This window comes from Panulirus ornatus, chromosome 62, assembly GCF_036320965.1.
Source record: "Panulirus ornatus isolate Po-2019 chromosome 62, ASM3632096v1, whole genome shotgun sequence".
Taxonomy (NCBI): domain Eukaryota; kingdom Metazoa; phylum Arthropoda; class Malacostraca; order Decapoda; family Palinuridae; genus Panulirus; species Panulirus ornatus.
In genome coordinates this window covers 8,880,406-8,900,405 of record NC_092285.1, presented here as the reverse complement: position 1 = coordinate 8,900,405, position 20,000 = coordinate 8,880,406, and the positions used below count along the sequence as shown (strand labels likewise).

General features: G+C 39.8%; 1 protein-coding gene and 1 long non-coding RNA gene across 10 annotated transcripts in view; one reads left to right on the top strand and one right to left on the bottom strand.

Moving 5' to 3' along the window:
• LOC139745784 (nephrin-like) overlaps window positions 1-9,396 on the top strand; it is a 407,506-nt gene extending 398,110 nt beyond the window's left edge. For 4 of the 9 annotated variants that reach the window (XM_071656322.1, XM_071656324.1, XM_071656323.1 and 1 more), the window contains exons 12-14: window positions 581-808; window positions 1,896-2,005; window positions 7,909-9,396. In XM_071656322.1, coding sequence (XP_071512423.1) covers window positions 581-808; window positions 1,896-2,005; window positions 7,909-8,235 — 665 coding nt within the window. In that variant the 3' untranslated portion in view covers window positions 8,236-9,396. Of the gene's footprint in view, window positions 1-580; window positions 809-1,841; window positions 2,006-5,389; window positions 5,496-7,908 lie in introns of those variants that run through there. The other 5 variants (XR_011711951.1, XR_011711950.1, XR_011711954.1 and 2 more) reach the window with 5 other exon arrangements.
• The window catches only part of LOC139745785 (uncharacterized), a 583,323-nt gene that overhangs the window by 477,762 nt on the left and 85,561 nt on the right, over window positions 1-20,000 (bottom strand). The gene's annotated exons all lie outside the window — the stretch shown is intronic.

Sequence of the window (20,000 nt, the reverse complement as noted above, 5' to 3'; positions counted from 1 at the left end):
AGGATGGAAGTAAAAAGATTTTGAACGATCGGTGCCTGAACAAGCAGGAGGGTGAAAGTCGTGCACGGGATAGACTGAATTGGAACGATGTGGTATACTGGGGTCGACGTGCTATCACAAGTCCGAACCAGGGCATGTGAAGCGTCTGAAGTAAACCATGGGAAGGTCTGTGGGGCCTGGATGTGGATAGGGAGCTGTGGTTTCGGTGCATTACACATGACAGCTAGGGAATGGATGAGAGCGGCTGTGGCCTTTTCTTCGTCGATTCCTGGCGCTACCTCGCAAACGCGAGAGAAGGCCAGGGAATGGATATGAGAGCCGATGTGGCCTTTTCTTCATCGATTCCTGGCGCTACCTCGCAAACGCGAGGGAAAGGCCAGGGAATGGATATGAGAGCCGATGTGGCCTTTTCTTCATCGATTCCTGGCGCTACCTCGCAAACGCGAGAAAAGGCCAAGAAATGGATGAGAGCCGATGTGGCCTTTTCTTCGTCGATTCCTGGCGCTACCACGCAAACGCGAGGGAAGGCCATCAAGTCTACACATCTGAACAACCCTAATCATTTCTCCTCTTTCGCCAGCCATTCCTTCGACGCACATCTTCCCAATCACGCCCATCTTGGGGGTCCTCATCGGCGTAGTTGGGGCGCTGGTCCTGGTGGCCATCGTGGTCGTGGTCGTAATGAAGTTGAGGGGAGACGCCAGGAGGAGCAAGGAGCGTCCAGAGTCCGGGCTGAAGGTGCCCCACGCCCCACTACACCACAGCAAAGATGGGGATGACGGCCCAGACGTTATCTTCTGCAGGACTGGTGAGCTATGGTGTTCAGTAGAACCTGTATGTTGTAGTAGGTTATGGTGTTCAGTAGACCTTGTTGTAGTGGGTTATGGTGTTCAGTAGAACCTGTATGTTGTAGTGGGTTATGGTGTTCAGTAGACCTGTATGTTGTAGAGAAGGGACATCCATCTCTCTTTCTCCTGTAAAGTTGTAGCCTCGAAGTAGTGAGAGGCGAGGATTAGGGGGAGAGGCCCATCCATAAGTTGTAGCTGTGGCAGTTATGTAGTCAGGTTTCGGGTGATGGGGTGGCGTTGGGTTGGGTAGTAAGGTAGTTGTTGATGCCGTAGGCGGATGTATTCTGAGTGTCGTAATTTGGCTTTGCTGTAGATGGATGGGTGAGGCATATCACAACAGGGGTTGTAGAAGACTTGTTATCATGGCTGGAATTGTAGAATGGCTGCAACGGACGTAGGGTGATGCGTGTTGTAGAGGTTGTAAGATCTCCTGCTGTAGTTTTTATTGTAGTATCTATTAGGGATGACAGAGCTATGATGCAAGGACAGTAATAGCTATATATATGTGTGTGTATGTGTGTGTCTGTGTGTCTGTACTACAACAGCTGTTGTAGTTTCAAGAGATAGATAGAGGAGTTGTAGGCATAGTGCTGTATGGACTACAACAGCTGTTGTAGTTTCATGAGATAGATAGAGGAGTTGTAGGCATAGTGTTGTATGTACAACAATGGTCATAAGTGAGAATTATCATCTGAAGTGATATCTAATGTTGTTTGTGTCTGTATTATGTATAGGCATAGCCATTACAAAAAAGAAAGAAATAATTCATTTGCACTCCAATTAATGAAAAAAAAAACATCTAAATTGGTCCATATGACATTATTTCTTATTTAAAACCACCACTTCATAAAAAAAATCAAACTACATAACGGGTCCTTATGACCCATCAACACCCCCCCCAACAAAAAAATAAAAAATAAAATAAAAAATAAAAATTTTGTTCTCTTAAAAAATGTTTTTCCCTGGGCACACATTTATATTGCCGTTACGAAGACCATCAGACGCAAAACCTTAAACCCAAATGTCACACGTCAATTTGACGAACAGTGGAGCCGACCTACGAGGACGTCGACGGGATCCCACCGAAGCTCAAACACGCCAACATCTACGAAACCTTCCCTTACGACAGCAAGGACAAGAACTCCAAGATCTCCGAGGTAAGTGTCTCCGGAGGAGGAGGAGGAGGAGGAAGGGGAAATGGGGCGCGCCCCGCCCGTGGGTTAGGTTAGGTCCCTCCCTGTGGCTTCCATTGTAACACCCTGTTGGTATGTCTGTGTGTGTCTCTGTAAAAACTCTTCTATGCAACACGTCTTCTCTGTTAGTTTATCTATGTCTGTGATGTGGGGGCCTTGTGTATGATGTGTGTGTATATATATATATATATATATATATATATATATATATATATATATATATATATATATATATATATAAGCCCTCTTGTGTATGTGTTTGACTTCTTGTTTTTCTGGGAGAGGCATCGTGTCCCACGGTCCTGGGTACTGCTTGTGGTTAGTGTATTGTGTATGATTTTGAGTTTGTCTATCCTGTATGATAATGTAGTTCGTGATCCTGTTTTAACTAAAGGCTTACTCTATTGTTCACCCCAGTAAGAGATATGGGCTGTATCTTTCCCCGTTCATCTGTTCAATCAAATCAAAAGTTTTCAAAATTAAACGTGGGTCAGTAGTGAATGTAATCATAAGTTGTCTTTTAATTGTTAAAATCTACAGTGCTCTTTACCCCTTGATAATTCTAGCATGTCCAGCTCATCACCTTACATAAATCAGTTTCATCTTTTCTTCTGGGTTAATCTAAGCCACTCTTTCCCCTAGTGTATATAATGTCTATCATTACAGGAGTATTGGACGAAGTATATTGACAGGGAAATATAAGATGTGCTCTCTGAGTTAGACGTATGTCATTAAAGGACTTAGAGAAGAGAAAAGGTGTAGGGTATATATATATATATATATATATATATATATATATATATATATATATATATATATATATATATATATATATATATATAGTTTATATAACAGATGTGAACTGGGATGGTGTGTAAACAAAAGTCAAGAGCTTTTCGCTTTCATCCTCCACCATTTCGGCTCGTGCAAAAGCCTTCATCAGAGAGGCTAAGACACAGTGCCTTGTGCCTCTGTATCATTCCCATCCTATATATCTCCTCAGGCAACTCATCCACCTCACCGGACGCTCCATGGCGTTTAACCCTTAGGCCGGCCTCTTACCCTAATGCCCGACCCCGCGCCTCTATATATCGTATGCGATTCTACCCAACTTACGAAAAGTCCATAGGTGCTGGTCACCTCTGTCTCAATCATATCTGGGCTGCTTCAAAGGCTTTTTCTCACTTGTATGTTCAACTTGTATGTGGAACCTTTCTACCTTGACAGGTGTCTATACTTATTTATGTGGACAAGAAATGCCACCGATGCACTATGATGACCAGCTCTTAAATTCTTTCATCCTCTTGACCAAACTTTGGCCTGCTGTCCAATAGCAACTGATCGGTCATCCGATACAAGGGATATCGTATATTAGCACTAGGAGGAAGCGAGCAGATTCGTCATAGGGGCGTTCAAAAAGTTGTGTTACCTTGAGGGTTTATCAATAAAGCTCAAGGAGAAGGCTAATAACAGAGTGAAAAGACATAAAGGCATTACTGAGCAATATAAAGTTGAAAACGAGTTATACAAGTCTCAAATTGCGAAAAGGCTTCGAATATAGATAGCTGCTTACACAAGACGGGATTAAAACGTTGCTACTTCGTCAGGGACGGAGCTGGGTGATGCATTCAAACTAAGAGGTGGTAGATGTATCAGTAAGGATATACAGTACACCTTCAGCCGAATGTCCGGCCATATATAATGGAGAATCAAGGCGAGGTATGCCCAAAAGGATCAGTTAATACTGGGTAAAATAAGCATCAGAGGAGATCTGTGGCGCTTCTTGTCCACACAAACAAGTCCACACAGACAAGAAATGGACACCGATCAAGGTGGTAAGAAGATGAAAACAAATTGCACAGAGGATTGAGTAAACAAGTGAGAAAAGCCTAGGAAGCAGCCCACATATTCTTAGAAGAAACCATGACGGTTTCGAAAGCGTCTGAGGAAATGGTGGTGACATAATGTATGGGGACGATGCCAGTGGCCGGGAAAGAGGATTACTGAGGAATAAAGATCAAAAGCTTTTACCTGTGCTTACTCATCATCCCAGCTACCGCACAAAAAGGTCCGGGTTCGAATCTTTGCAGCTGAAAGGCATTATGTGATCAATATATATATATATATATATATATATATATATATATATATATATATATATATATATATATATATATATATATCAAAAGATAGAGCTAGAGTTAGGTAAAAAATATTGGACATATAGATAGACAGACAGGCGGATGTAATAACTGACAGAGAGAATGACTGATTGACTGGTAGATATTTTTATCTCTAAATATAATTATCATCTCTTTCCTGTTTTGGTCTGTGTGATAAATGCTGACGGTGGGAGGACTTAACTGACTCTGACGATCATAAATGATCAACAAATGAATGGCTCTTCTCAAAGATATCTGTCAATTAGAATTAGATACCCCTAAATTGGTCTGTCATTTAGAATTAGATACCCCTAAATTGGTCTGTCAATTAGAATGAATACCCCTAAATTGGTCTGTCAATTAGAATTAGATACCCCAAAATTGGTCTGTCAATTAGAATGAGATACCCCTAAATTGGTCTGTCAATTAGAATGAGATACCCCTAAATTGGTCTGTCAATTAGAATGAGATACCCCTAAATTGGTCTGTCAATTAGAATGAGATAACCCTAAATTGGTCTGTCAATTAGAATGAGATACCCCTAAATTGGTCTGTCAATTAGAATGAGATACCCCTAAATTGGTCTGTCAATTAGAATGAATTACCCCTAAATTGGTCCCTAAAACTTAAGGTTTCCTTAATAATGTCGAGTTTTCTTGTGGTCACTATCCAGCATTTCTAATTCCTTAACCTTTTTTGGACCTCTGTATATCCTGTGTTTTTCCCCCCCCCCACAGTGAAGTCTGGATACTAGGGCTCAATTTGCCTCCTTAGTCCATAGCTATCCAAATCTTCTTGCTCTGAAGGAATTGCACAGCCCCTCAGTACCCATAGCTACCATCGCGTATCACCAGAGCCTTCTAGTTTCACTCCATAGCCCATATATTCTTAACAAACCTGTTTCTTCCCAGTCATTCTCACTCTCACTCACGCACCTCCCTCACTCATCTCTCACTCACTCACTGACCTCCCTGACTCATCTCCCTTCACTCATCACTCACTCACCTCCCTCACTCATCTCTCACTCATCTCCTCACTCACGCATCTCCCTCACTCACCTCCTTCATCTCACTCATCTCCTTTCACTCACTCACCGCCCTCACTCATCTCCTTTCACTCACTCACCGCCCTCACTCATCTCCTCTCACTCACTCACCTCCCTCACTCATCTTCATTTATCTTTCAGTCCTGTTGTACTTATGCCTGCTAGCTACTGTATGCCTGCAACCCCTGCCTTCCAAAATATATCTCTCATTTCTGTAAGGTTTCTCCACCATACTGTGCTATACAACGTAAGTTGCAAGTCACATACGTATTTCCTGCTTATATAATCGTCTCGTGTGTGTTCCTGCATCGATCCTGTCTTTAATATATATATATATATATATATATATATATATATATATATATATATATATATATATATATATATATATATATATAATGTATTCACGAAGCAGACACGTGACACATACATACATATATATATATATATATATATATATATATATATATATATATATATATATATATATATATATAATATATATATATATATATACGCATTAAAATACATTACGACGTATGTGTGTTATCTACGCATGCATTGATATTAAGATGAGACAATTAACGCACCCTGAAGGCATGCTGACGTAACGATAGTTGTAAGATTTAAAGAGAGAAAAGTCAGTAGATGATTCACCAGCTACTGTTTTCTTTACTGCTATTGCTACAGCTATTACTACTATTACTCCTGCAATCATTTTTTTTCTACCGTCTATAGCTAGTGTTAAAGACTAGCATCACTGCTATGACTATTACTATTAATATAGCTATAATCAAAGCTATTTTCTATTTTCCTATTGTTACAGCTATTACTACAGCTATTATTACCGCTGTATACTTTCTATCCCTTTCGTCTAATGCTATTGATACAGCTAATACTACTGCTGTACCGATACGACAGAACTACAACCCTGACCACCATTTATACAACCCACCTTTAACGACTGCTAGAGAATCTCCTGTAACCACAACACAACCACATCTTCTATTATTAATGTTATAACAACATCTGACGATAGCAAGAGACTACAAGCACTACAACTGCTGTCATACAAGTAATAGAAGAAGCTATACTTGCGAAATACAGTAGTATAATGCCATTGGCAAAGGCGTTTCAATATTGTTTTTGTCAACTATCTAGATAAATTAATTATCTGTTCCAGATGTGTATTGCTATATTATATATATATATATATATATATATATATATATATATATATATATATATATATATATATATATATATATATATTTCATCATCATACGTTGTCGCCGTCTCCCGCGTTAGCGAGGTAGCGCAAGGAAGCAGACGAAAGAATGGCCCGACCCACCCACATATACATTTTTGGCCAGGCTTCCTCTCAATTTTTTTTTTACTGCACTCCTATCAGTCCACAGAGGACTGATAGGAGTACAGACAGTCCCTTCGAGGATCAGTTCACCCTAAACAAGGGTCGTCACCATCCTGCTACTGTGTGGAGCGCAGCCTGGAAGCTGCAGAAGCCCCAGTTAACATGGATCACGGGGTTGAATAATAATGATAATGATAATGCGGGAAACGGCGATCAATAATAATAATAAAGATAAATAATAAAATAATAATAATAAAATAATAATAATAATAATAATAATAATAATAATAATAATAATAATAATAATACACTGAATTCCTTTGTCAATGAATCAGCAAGAAACACATTTCTCTGACATCAAACTACTCACTGCTAAACAAGCCCAACGAGGTCGTTAGAGCTGTAGAACTAACTACCATGTGACCTCAAACGACCCAACTGTGGCAAAGGTGAACATAGTGACAAGGCAAAGGTATGGAAAAGTCGAAATTCATGCCTGAAAACCATATACATTTAAACCTTATAGACACGTACGACTTCAGATACTTTGACGGGAGAACTGATGGTTTGAAATTGTCTTCTCTTTAGCCATGTCTTTTTGTGTGGCTAGTCTGACATTTCACCAACACACACACACACACAACACACACACACTAACCTGCTTTAAAATCTTTGCTCTCTCCTTCCTCTGTATGCAATAGCTGTTTGTCTATTATATATATATATATATATATATATATATATATATATATATATATATATATATATATATATATATGGCTTTACTAATCATTCTAGTAGGTATATAAAGAGAGGTCTGTTTTTAAGGATGAGTACATAGCAAGTGACATAGAAGTGTCTATGGAGTTAGAAGGAATCTATTTAGTCTCAAATTTGCATAGATTCCACATTAGTTAAAAGAAATAGTACCTAAATTTTGGCTCATTCTCAATTGACACAAAACCATGATAATAAACATAATCAAGTCTGTATTTAGAAGATAATTGAGATGTATTAACTTCTGTCATATTGACATCATATAAATAAATGTATAAATAATCTATGATAATTACATATATATATATATATATATATATATATATATATATATATATATATATATATATATATATATATATATATATATATTAAATATATTGAGAGACAATCCCAATATCTGATTCAGAATAATGTTTCTCACCCACCCACACGCCCGTCTCTCTCTCTCTCTCTCTCTCTCTCTCTCTCTCTCTCTCTCTCTCTCTCTCTCTCTCTGGCCGTCCCCCAGAGCTCTGACAGAGACGACGTGGAATACGCCGAGCTGACCTTCAACAACGGGAAGACGAAGCAAAAGAAATCTACGGGAGGTGGAGGTGGTGGAGGAGCCAACGGGGCGGTCATCCGCTCCGACTCCACCATCTATGCCACCATCGACCACGCCCGCACGGCACAGCACCAGCAACAGCAGGAACAGCAGCAGCAGGGGAAACAGCAGAGGCAACAGCCCCAGGGGAAAAAGACAGCGAAGCAGACTCACGGCGACGCCGAATCTGCCACACAGAGAGACCCGGACCAGATCCCACTCATGGACGCTGCACTAGAGAGCAGTGTCTGAGAGGAGGGAAAGACAGGCACGGGAAAGACTTGTGACATATTGGGTGGGGTGAGGGGGGAAATGTTCATAAGTGTCTTTCCCCCTCCTTTTACCCCAACACCACAACCCCCGCACCACCCCAACCACCAATGTATATACCTTATCAAGCTTTGGGATGATGTATACATTTGAGAGAGAGACGAGTGTGTGTTATAGTGATGATGTGGTGAGGTTATCTCGTGTGTGTGTGTATGTGTATGTATGTCTGTGTGTGTGACTGAGAAGTGTAAGTGCAGCCCCGGTGGCACTTACAGGGTCCTAAATATATCGACAGACTTCGGTAGGCTGCGAACGCTCACGAAGCGCTTTGAAATAATTCCATTGTGCTTTTAGGTGTAGTGATGATGATCAATAGACACACATCTGGGGCCACAGTGGTGATGACCTGTCCCCCCTGATGTAAAACTTGGATAAAGATGTGCATTTATTTGGGAATGTCTTTAGAATTAAGAGATGTCTAGAAAAAGGGCCTTACTAAAGTCAGAAAATTATCCCAGGCTGGAACTAGGAGGTTATGTGAAATACACAGCAACACCTTAAGGGGAACAATTTGTGTAAACACAAAAATTGCCAAATGAAAGTCAAATACTAATATAACTTTAATGAATTAAAGTTAAATACTTATTTTTTAATGCATTGGGATCTAGGCTAATCCTATTGTGTCACAGGTATGCAAATTTCCTCTTTGCTTCTGTTTTACCATAATCATACAGTGGAGGCTGGAACTCATACAAATTGGTAAATAAGTTTATATATATATATATATAAAGCTCTCGACTAAACATGCAAGAATTTATCAATTTGCTTCAAAGTGTGCGTGTGTATATACTTATCTTGCCGAGAATACAAAAGGAATTCAAAGAGCAACAGACAATAAGGTCCTCCCTGTGTGTTCGTGTATGTGTTTATTCTTGTATGATATACTCATGTGGGTACTTGAGAATATCTACCTTAGATATAATATTCATCTATTTTGTTGAAGTAAGGTTGAAGCGTACTGCGTTGTGTTAGGAGTTATTTTATACATAAATGTATATTTATATATATATTTGAATAATTGTAAGGACCAATGAATGAGGAAAAAAAAAAATAACAAATGTATGTTCTTGGGCTTCGTGAATGACAATGATGTATTATTGCCCGGGATTGTATTGTATAAGATGTATTCTGATGAATGCATTGCCTTGGAACAGGCTTGCCTGTGACTATGTGGAAACTGATTGATATGTAATGTATTTTTCTTTTAAGTTTAGTAAGCTACTGCAACCGAATTTCGAAATGATTTTGTAAGGCAAAGTCTTTTTAATTCTTAGATGCAAAGCAGACACGAAATTTCTTGTACCGTTTATATATATATATATATATATATATATATATATATATATATATATATATATATATATATATATATATATATATATATATATTCCTATAAGTCCACGGGGAAAATGAAACCCGAAAAGTTCCCAAGCGCACTTTCGTGTAATAATCACATCATCAGGGGAGACACAAGAGAAATACAACAGTCAGTTGATGTATATCAACTGACTGTTATATTTCTCTCTGTGTCTCCCCTGATGATGTGATTACTACACGAAAGTGCACTTGGGAACTTTTCGGGTTTCATTTTCCCCGTGGACTTATAGGAATACCTTGATCACGCGCAAAATTGTGATCCTTTCCAATATATATATATATATATATATATATATATATATATATATATATATATATATATATATATATATATATCTGATCAATACTATAGCATCATCTACATACTGTACAATACCCGTTCTGTTTGTGATTACGACTGAGGGTAAATAACAACACACATGTATCCAATCCAGCGGGTGTTAGACAGGAGAGACTGGCACCTAATCCTCTTTGACTATAGTGTGGGAGAACGCTATATGTATAAAGCTTTACAAGACTCATTTACCCACGTACAGGAATAGGATTATCGCTTCACCTTCTACAGATTCTTAGCGGTGTGTGAGTGTCCGTGTGTGTGTACACACACACGGACACACACCACCCTCACTCACTACCTCTCTCAGCAAAGATTAAAGTTAACTCTCTTTTTTTTTTCTCCCCATCTCATTTTTGATCGGATAATCATGTCCGAACTCACTTCACCCATTTCCCGTTTTCTTAGAGAGATTAAAACCTCACGAAATACGCATACAGATACACGAACGAGGCATGTGTATGAATTGGTTGCTAGTCCTGAGTGAGTTGGTTGGTTGGTTGGTGGTTTAGCATACACAGTAGCTTGACCGATTTCGTAGGGGGGATACCGAAGCTCTGTATTTCGACCTGTGTCTTGCAGGTCAAAGCCGAGTTCAAGCTGAGGTCAAAGACGAAGGAAAGGTCAAGGGAGAGATACTCGCCACCAGACTGGGAGGGGAAACAAACCTATGGGGTATAAAGTGATAGAAAATGGAGATGGGTTACTCTGCATGACAAGGAAGAGATGGGTGGGTCGTTTTCTTTCCAAACGCCTCGTTCCAACCTTCCCGTTTTCGTTCTCTTCGGGGGTGGGGATTTGGTTTCTTTACGCAACGAAGCTCTACACGTTCACGTATAACGTTCTCTAGTTCTCTATCCTGCCAAGTTATCTTAGAGCCATTCCTGGTTTCTTTCTTCTTACCTTTATACACCATTCTCAAGTTCTCTATCCTGCCAAGTTATCTTAAAGCCATTCCTGGTTTCTTTCTTCTCCCCTTTATACTCCGTTCTCTAGTTCTCTATCCTGCCAAGTTATCTTAAAGCCATTCCTGGTTTCTTTCTTCTCCCCTTTATACACCGTTCTCTATCCTGCCAAGTTATCTTAGAGCCATTCCTGGTTTCTTTCTTCTCCCCTTTATACACCGTTCTCTAGTTCTCTATCCTGCCAAATTATCCTAAAGCGATTCCTGGTTTCTTTCTTCTCCCCTTTATACACCGTTCTCTATCCTGCCAAGTTATCTTAGAGCCATTCCTGGTTTCTTTCTTCTCCCCTTTATACACCGTTCTCTAGTTCTCTATCCTGCCAAGTTATCTTAAAGCCATTCCTGGTTTCTTTCTTCTCCCCTTTATACACCGTTCTCTAGTTTTCTATCCTGCCAAGTTATCCTAAAGCCATTCCTGGTTTCTTTCTTCTCCCCTTTATACACCGTTCTCTATCCTGCCAAGTTATCTTAGAGCCATTCCTTGTTTCTTTCTTCTCCCCTTTATACACCGTTCTCTATCCTGCCAAGTTATCTTAGAGCCATTCCTGGTTTCTTTCTTCTCCCCTTTATACACAGTTCTCTAGTTCTCTATCCTGCCAAGTTGTCTTAAAGCCATTCCTGGTTTCTTCTCCCCTTTATACACCGTTCTCTAGTTCTCTATCCTGCCAAGTTATCCTAAAGCGATTCCTGGTTTCTTTCTTCTCCCCTTTATACACCGTTCTCTATCCTGCCAAGTTATCTTAAAGCCATTCCAGGTTCTTTCTTCTCCCCTTTATACACCGTTCTCTAGTTCTCTATCCTGCCAAGTTATCCTAGAGCCATTCCTGGTTTCTTTCTTCTCCCCTTTATACACCGTTCTCTATCCTGCCAAGTTATCTTAGAGCCATTCCTTGTTTCTTTCTTCTCCCCTTTATACACCGTTCTCTATCCTGCCAAGTTATCTTAGAGCCATTCCTGGTTTCTTTCTTCTCCCCTTTACATAGTTTTCTTTATCTCTTTTTAAGATCCTTATGTCCCCTTCTCTCGCTCTCCTTCTTCTCGTATCCAGAGCCAATTTGCGGAATCATCTGCTCAAAGCTCGCTCTCTCTCCCTCCTTGGTCGACAGCGTCAATATTTTTGGGATATTCCCAACCCCCAAATGGGATCTTGAAAAAAGGACCCGACGTCTCAGTGGGATCGAATATCTTCCTCCACACCTCCCAAAGGTATTTGAGACCAGAATTAGAATCCTGGCGTCTAAATAGATATTTTTTTTTGAAGATTCCGATTCTAATGAATCTGAAATTTGATGTCTGGGAGTAAATGAGCGGGTGTGATAAATTCGTCATTTCGTCCCTTCTGTTAACATAATGATCCTTGATACAGAAACGTTCTTTTATGGGGTCCCTTTTATCTTGCTAGATAAAGGAACGTTCTTTTAGGGGGTCTCTTATTTTACTAGACACAGGAACGTTCTTTTAGGGGGTCCCATTTATTTTACTAGACACAGAAGCGTTCTTTTAGGAGGTCCCTTTTATTTCACTAGACACAGGAGCGTTCTTTTAGGGGGTCCCTTTTATTTTACTAGACACAGGAGCGTTCTTTTAGGGGGTCCCATTTATTTCACTAGACACAGAAGCGTTCTTTTAGGGAGTCCCTTTTTCTTTGATACAGGCACGTTCTTTTAGGGTTCCCTTTTATTTTACTAGACACAGAAACGTTCTTTTAGGGAGTCCCTTTTTCTTTGATACAGGCACGTTCTTTTAGGGGTCCCTTACTTCCTGTACTTGTTATTCTAGCTTCGACACTGAAGTTCGCGCTTATCAACCACCACCAAGTCCTGCTTCACAAGACACTGATGATGGAAGTCCTACAAAGGATAATGTCACTGCATTAATATGGCGAAAATTTTAATCAAGTTACTCTTGGTCTAAAAGAAACTATGTGGAATACATCGACAGATGAATCATCTCATATTTACTTGTCGAAGAAGATCACAATGCCTTCGTTATTAACGCTATACGATATTCCTCTACTTCAAGTCGGTTAGCAAGTGAATATTGCGAGGATATTCCAGCAGATATATCACTTTTGCCCCCCAAAAATGAACCGTGATCTTTGAAATACCTCTTAGACTCTACATTAAAACCACCTACTCTAATGCAGCCCAAGATACGACCAACAAAAGTAATCAAATTCATTGTATAAAATTTTTTCCCAAGCCACACTTGGGGTTTACAAAGTAAACACGAACTTCCATATCATACGAAGGATCTGGCAATATAGAGCACAAGAGGTATTTTGGGGAATTCAAATCGATTGATATTGAAAAGCCTCAATGTTCTTTTCTCCCCTTCTCTGCACATGTTTGAGAGGCAGTTCGGTCCGAGAACAAGTACTGGAAAGTGATGAATTAGATGAAGAATTCAGGGAAAGAGTGTGTATGTGTGTGTGTCTGTGTGTGTATTTGAGGTTTTATTGTCAATGAATTAAATGATAAAATCATATGTAGTTCTCAATTGCATATAGATGTTATACTTTCAAATCTAAAGTTTTGTTTTGCACAGTAAGTTATGAAATATATATATATATATATATATATATATATATATATATATATATATATATATATATATATATATATATATATATATATATATATATATTGTAAGTGTTGACTAATGTTGGAATATCACTTAGTTTGTCTTCAGGATTAAGTTTTAGCCATAGATTTTTACAATGTACATTCTGCCTGTCCAATTTCTATAACTGCATGTCTTGCGTACTGCATCCGTTTCCCTTTTTCTATGTAATGATAAGGAGAAAGACGAGAGTAAACATGGCATATGTCATATGACAAAGAGGTGACAAGGAAATGTCCCATGAACAAAAGATAACATGACACTGTCATAGGACGAGATGTGATAAGAATACTGTCATATGACAGGAGATAAGATGACACTGTCATAGGACGAGAGGTGATAAGAATACTGTCATATGACAGGAGATAACATCACGCTGTCATAGGACGAGAGGTGCCTACACCACACTGTCATACAAGGAAAAATGACATGACAAAGAGGTCACCATACCACTGTCATATATTAAAAAACCATGGCAAGAAACTGTCATATAACAAGAGACGACATGACACTTGTCATGTGACACAGAGTTCACGTCACCATTACCAAAGACCGTGAGTTGAAATAGCCATAGCCATATGACAGGAGAGTCCACACGAACACTGTCATACGGCGAGTTGACAATGACACACTGCACAGTCACCTTGTCACTGGGCATGGGAACGAACTTCAACACTGTAATCCTCTGTAAAGTCATATATCTAGTCAGGTCTTATTGCAATAAGGGACCGTTACTCTCATCTTATTACGCCACAGGTGATGCTTATTGCACAGTGGCGAGCCACCGGGTCTTCCAAGGAAGGGATGGGAGGAGGGGGAAAATGTGTGAGGGCTTATCTTCGGGCGCTGGTGATAAACCAAGAGATAAGAGATAAGAGAGACCGGATCTGATGGCGCGAGTAAACAGGTAAAAACACATGATTAAACAGGTAAACACACATGATAAACAGGTAAACACACATGATTAAAACTTCCTGCGAATAAATTGGGATGACATTGCGATGAATTGGGACGAAAGCAACGCCTTTACTAAATATACGTAGGTCCACACACACACACACACACACACACACACACACACAGCAGATAAACACAGATGATGCACAAATACACACACACACACACACACACACACACACACACAGCAGATAAACACAGATGATGCACAAATACACACACACACACACACACAGCAGATAAACATAGACGATGCACAAATATACACCTGTACATACACAGACACGTACACACACACACTATCTTATCTTACTCACTGGATCTTAATGTGATGCCATAAAGGACCCTAAATTCATCTTCTTTTTTTTTAAACGTTGACCATGTTACCTTGGTTCATCATCCGGCTTGTAATCTAAGGGAGGAGCGCCAAGCGATGCATTTATCTACACGAGGTTAAATACGATATAGCTGTAAAATCTTTTCTTCCTTCTAACATTCTTCTCATAATAAAAGATAAGATAAGAAGAGTCTTTTACTTTTTTTCTCCTCTCCCCCCCTATTGCAACACCAGCGAAGAAAGCATTTTTTTTTTTTTGTTCATTGCAATACAATGGCAAGTACGTTTTCTTTACAGCAGCGCAATATGGGAACACACCATTTCGCTGGGACTTCTCTAGAACCGACCACACGTTCGTTGTTAGTGAACCATGAAACACATCTCTTTCGGTAAGGGGTTAGTTAGGGACGACATCGGAGTTCCAGTGAATCTACAGGGACATACGTATAAAAGACTAGAGTATATCTGTGTATATATACAAAAGACTAGAGTATATCTGAGTATATATAAAAAACCAGAGTATATCTGTGTATATACAAAAGACCAGAGTATATGTGTATATATAAAAAACCAGAGTATATCTGTGTATATACAAAAGACCAGAGTATATGTGTATATATAAAAAACCAGAGTATATCTGTGTATATACAAAAGATCAGAGTCTATCTGTGTATATGTGAAAGACCAGAGTATATCGTGTATATATGAAAGACCAGAGTATATATGTGTATACATAAAAGACCAGAGTATATCTGTATATATACAAAAGATCAGAGTATATCTATGTAAATATACAAGACGAGTATATATGCGTATATACAAAAGACCAGAGTATATCTGTGTATACATAAAAGAACGTAGTATATCTGTGTATATATATAAAAGACCAGAGTATATTTGTGTAGATATACAAAAGACGAAGAGTATATCTAGCATGAACTAGTTTCCTAGTTATCATTTCGACGCAAGTTATGGTTATACTAATCTCTGGGGGACTGAAAAGGAAAGAATATTAATGTAGTCTACAAATGCGACTGGCCAGATGAAGATTACAGACTACACAGGCCTCACTACCACCTCACTATCCACGAGACTGAATGAAGGTGTTCTTACACAACATGTTCTCCACCAACACACAGGTAAGCTAACTACGTCCCTCCTAAGCGATAGAAAATTTCTGAAAGATTTAACACTGGAAAACGGAGCTAATTAACACGAAAGTCTCAATAATACGAGATCTTTCACCTATCCTCAATAGACAAGGGAACTCATCATACCTTGCCAATGAGCAAAGAGCTGTTAATCAAGGGCAAGATAGTGTGTGACAACACATACCCAGCAACCAATTGGAAAATTCCCTTGATCGAATTGCTACTTTTTTACTCATCCACAAACACTCCATGATTAAGATCTTCACACAGACACATAGCTAATGATGAGAAACGCTTCACACAGCACACACGATCAGAAACCAAACAGCTTTTTCGTCTCATAACATGAGTAAGGCTCCCACGGTATTGCAATGCGATATGTGCATATGTATATTGTTGTGAACTTGTATATTTTTTTTCCATGCATATTCGCCATTTCCCGCGTGAGCGAGGTAGCGTTAAGAACAGAGGACAGAGCTTGAGGAGGGAATATCCTCACTTGGCATTTTCTAATAAAATAATAAAATAATGATAATAACAATAATGATAATAATAATAATAATAATACTAATAATAATAATAACAATAATGAAAAAATAGGGGCATGTGCATACGTGCACACATGCTGTTATATCAACATGTACGTACACCATCTCTCCCAGCCCAGAGCTATACATGTACAAGGCTACGAATACTAATGCATATTCTCACAGCACATTTGATCTTGCTTCGGCGGAGGGGAAATATGTCAGCATTTCTTGTAGTTGGATGGGTTAAAAGAGACTTGAAAAATGGCGTTCCCTTTTTTATTCAATACCCAGCTTCATATCTTCTCTTTATGGAGAAACTTTCCTCATATATGTTGACATCAAAGACACACCCACCCACCCACACACAAACAGTTTGGAGTTGGCGAGTCTCTGCCCTTGGAGTTATCTCTGATCACAGTTTTGGAGGTATAGTGGCTTTTGGAGTCGCCTTTCCACGAGCCTATAGACAATGATCTAGGTTTGAAGTTGACGTCTTGAGACTTGGAGGCACCTGCCTCTTCATGGAGTTGCCTCCAAAACTAAATTTTTTCACCTGCTAAGTCTTCATCCCTTGAAGTCTTGTGTCTCGGGTCAAACGACAAGTAATAATAATAATAATCTTTTTTTTTTTTTTTTTTCCAAAAGAAGGAACAGAGAAGAGGTCCAGGTGAGGATATTCCCTCAAAGGCCCAGTCCTCTGTTCTTAACGCTACCTCGCTATCGCGGGAAATAGCGAATGGTATGGAGAAAAAAAAAAATAACAGTAATAATAATAATAATAACAATAATAATAGTACCCTTAATAAATAATAATAAGACCATTCATGATTACCACTGCCACAGCTAAGATACCTCACGATTGCAACTACCACAGCTAAGATCAGTGAATGCTTATCACTACCACAGCTAAAGTCATTCATTGCTTAGCACTACCACAGCTAAGACCATTCAGTGCTTAGCACTACAACAGCTAAGACCATTCAGTACTTAGCACTACCACAGCTACGACCATTCAGTACTTAGCCCCACCACAGGTAAGACCATTCAGTGCTTAGCACTACAACAGCTAAGACCATTCAGTACTTAGCACTACCACAGCTACGACCATTCAGTACTTAGCCCCACCACAGGTAAGACCATTCAGTGCTTAGCACCACCACAGCTAAGATCATTCAGTACTTAGCACTACAACAGCTAAGATCAGTGAATGCTTATCGCTACCACAGCTAAGGTCATTCATTGCTTAGCACTTCCACAGCTAAGACCAATCAGTACTTAGCACCACCACAGCTAAGTGAATGCTTATCGCTACCACAGCTAAGGTCATTCATTGCTTAGCACTACCACAGCTAAGACCATTCAGTACTTAGCAATACCACAGCTAAAGAAAGCCACCACGCTTAACACGCAACAACCACACAGAAATCCATTATATCTGTCTTTTCCCTTTTCATTTTTCCTTTCTTTTTTTTCTCCTTTTTTGCAATAGCCTCAAGTACGAACCCAGATTTGCAAGACTTCAGTCGGTTCTCGCATATCCCCTGAAAATGGAGAACAGTTCGCCCCCCCCCCAAACCCAACCCCCCCTTATCTTTTATTATTCAAAAGCGCTTGTGTGCCGCCTGCAACGGAGGCCACTTGAAATGCAAGGGAGAGCAAAAATGAATTTGCAAATGATGTCGTCGGAATGTCGCTTGGGGGCTCCATTCACTGCAGAAAAAAAAAAAAAAATGGGGGGATGGCAGGAGGTATATTTTCGTGTCACGCATATATATATATATATATATATATATATATATATATATATATATATATATATATATATATATATATATATATATATCCACCCCCCAAAAAAATTAATCTCTGTTCATCGATTCAAATATAGTCATGGACCATGTATGTCTATCAGCGAGTGTGTATGCAGTCTTGATATAGAATGGTCTTCAACATACCAGAAGAAGCTGTTCAAAAGGTAAGTTGTTGACAGTCTAATGACCCAGGCGCTATTACGAGCCAAAACCTCCCCAATGAACCAGCCAATCAACCAATAATATCTTAATTACAAGAACTAAATTCAACAGACAACACAAGCCAAGCACAAGGGTTCTTAACCTGCCTAAAAACAACAACGTTTGAAGCACACTGACAACCGAATCACTCTGCTGCTTCGAAGCAGTGAACCGTCAGTCTCAAAAGCTGCTTCGAAGCAGTGAAGCATCAGTCTCAAAAGCTGCCTCGAAGCAGTGAAGCATCAGTCTCAAAAGCTGCTTCGAAGCAGTGAAGCATCAGTCTCAAAAGCTGCTTCGAAGCAGTGAACCATGTCTCAAAAGCTGCTTCGAAGCAGTGAACCATCAGTCTCAAAAGCTGCTTCGAAGCAGTGAACCATCAGTCTCAAAAGCTCACACAAGTGAACCATCTTTATTTCCCTAAGGGGCGTGAGGCCATACACACACACACACACACAGACACACACATATATATGCAAATGTGGAGCTCGTTCGAATCATTTTCAACCCCATATGAAAACATTCCAATGTTTTTATTCCCCTCATTAGTTGATACGACTTGACACTGACAACCTTAATGACCCTGGCAGTTAATAGGCCAAGAGGCTAATTAGACGAGGCATATGTCTTTAAAGAGCCAGTGTTGCCATGCCGATCTGGCCTCACACACACACACACACACACACGCCGTTCACAAGACAGTGTTACCAGCACAACCTGATCATGTAAGGGGTAATACGGCCGGGAGGCGCAAGGCTGGCTAGGCGCGTGGCGCTCACCGCGCATATGAGAGAGAGAGAGAGAGAGAGAGAGAGAGAGAGAGAGAGAGAGAGAGAGAGAGAGAGAGAGAGGTAAACCCACTTGTTTACGTGAAGGAATGGCGCGCCAGCTGCTATATACTCATCGTTCCATTCTTCTCCTTTGACTTATACGAGTGTAAATACGGAGACAGATTTACCTTCCTACTTATGCCCTCGTGTCTTGGATTTACCGGCCACTCAGTGTGCACTTTACAAGCCGTGTCTCACACTACCGGCCACTCAGTAAGCAATTTATAAGCCGTGTCTTACACTACCGGCCACTCAGTGTGCACTTTACAAGCCGTGTTTCACACTACCGGCCAGCCACTCAGTATGCACTTTACAAGCCATGTCTTACATTACCGGCCACTCAGTGTGCACTTCACAAGCCGTGTCTCACACTACCGGCCACTCAGTGCGCACTTTACAAGCCGTGTCTCAATACCTGCCACGCAATGAGCGTTTCACAAATATATTGGATCACCAGCCACTCAACGATCATTTTCACGTGTTGCGTCTTGTTATCACCTGCCACTCAGTGGGCATTTCGGCAGTCTCTTGGGTTACCTATGCCACTCAGAGAGCATCTCGGAAACTGTACCTTCG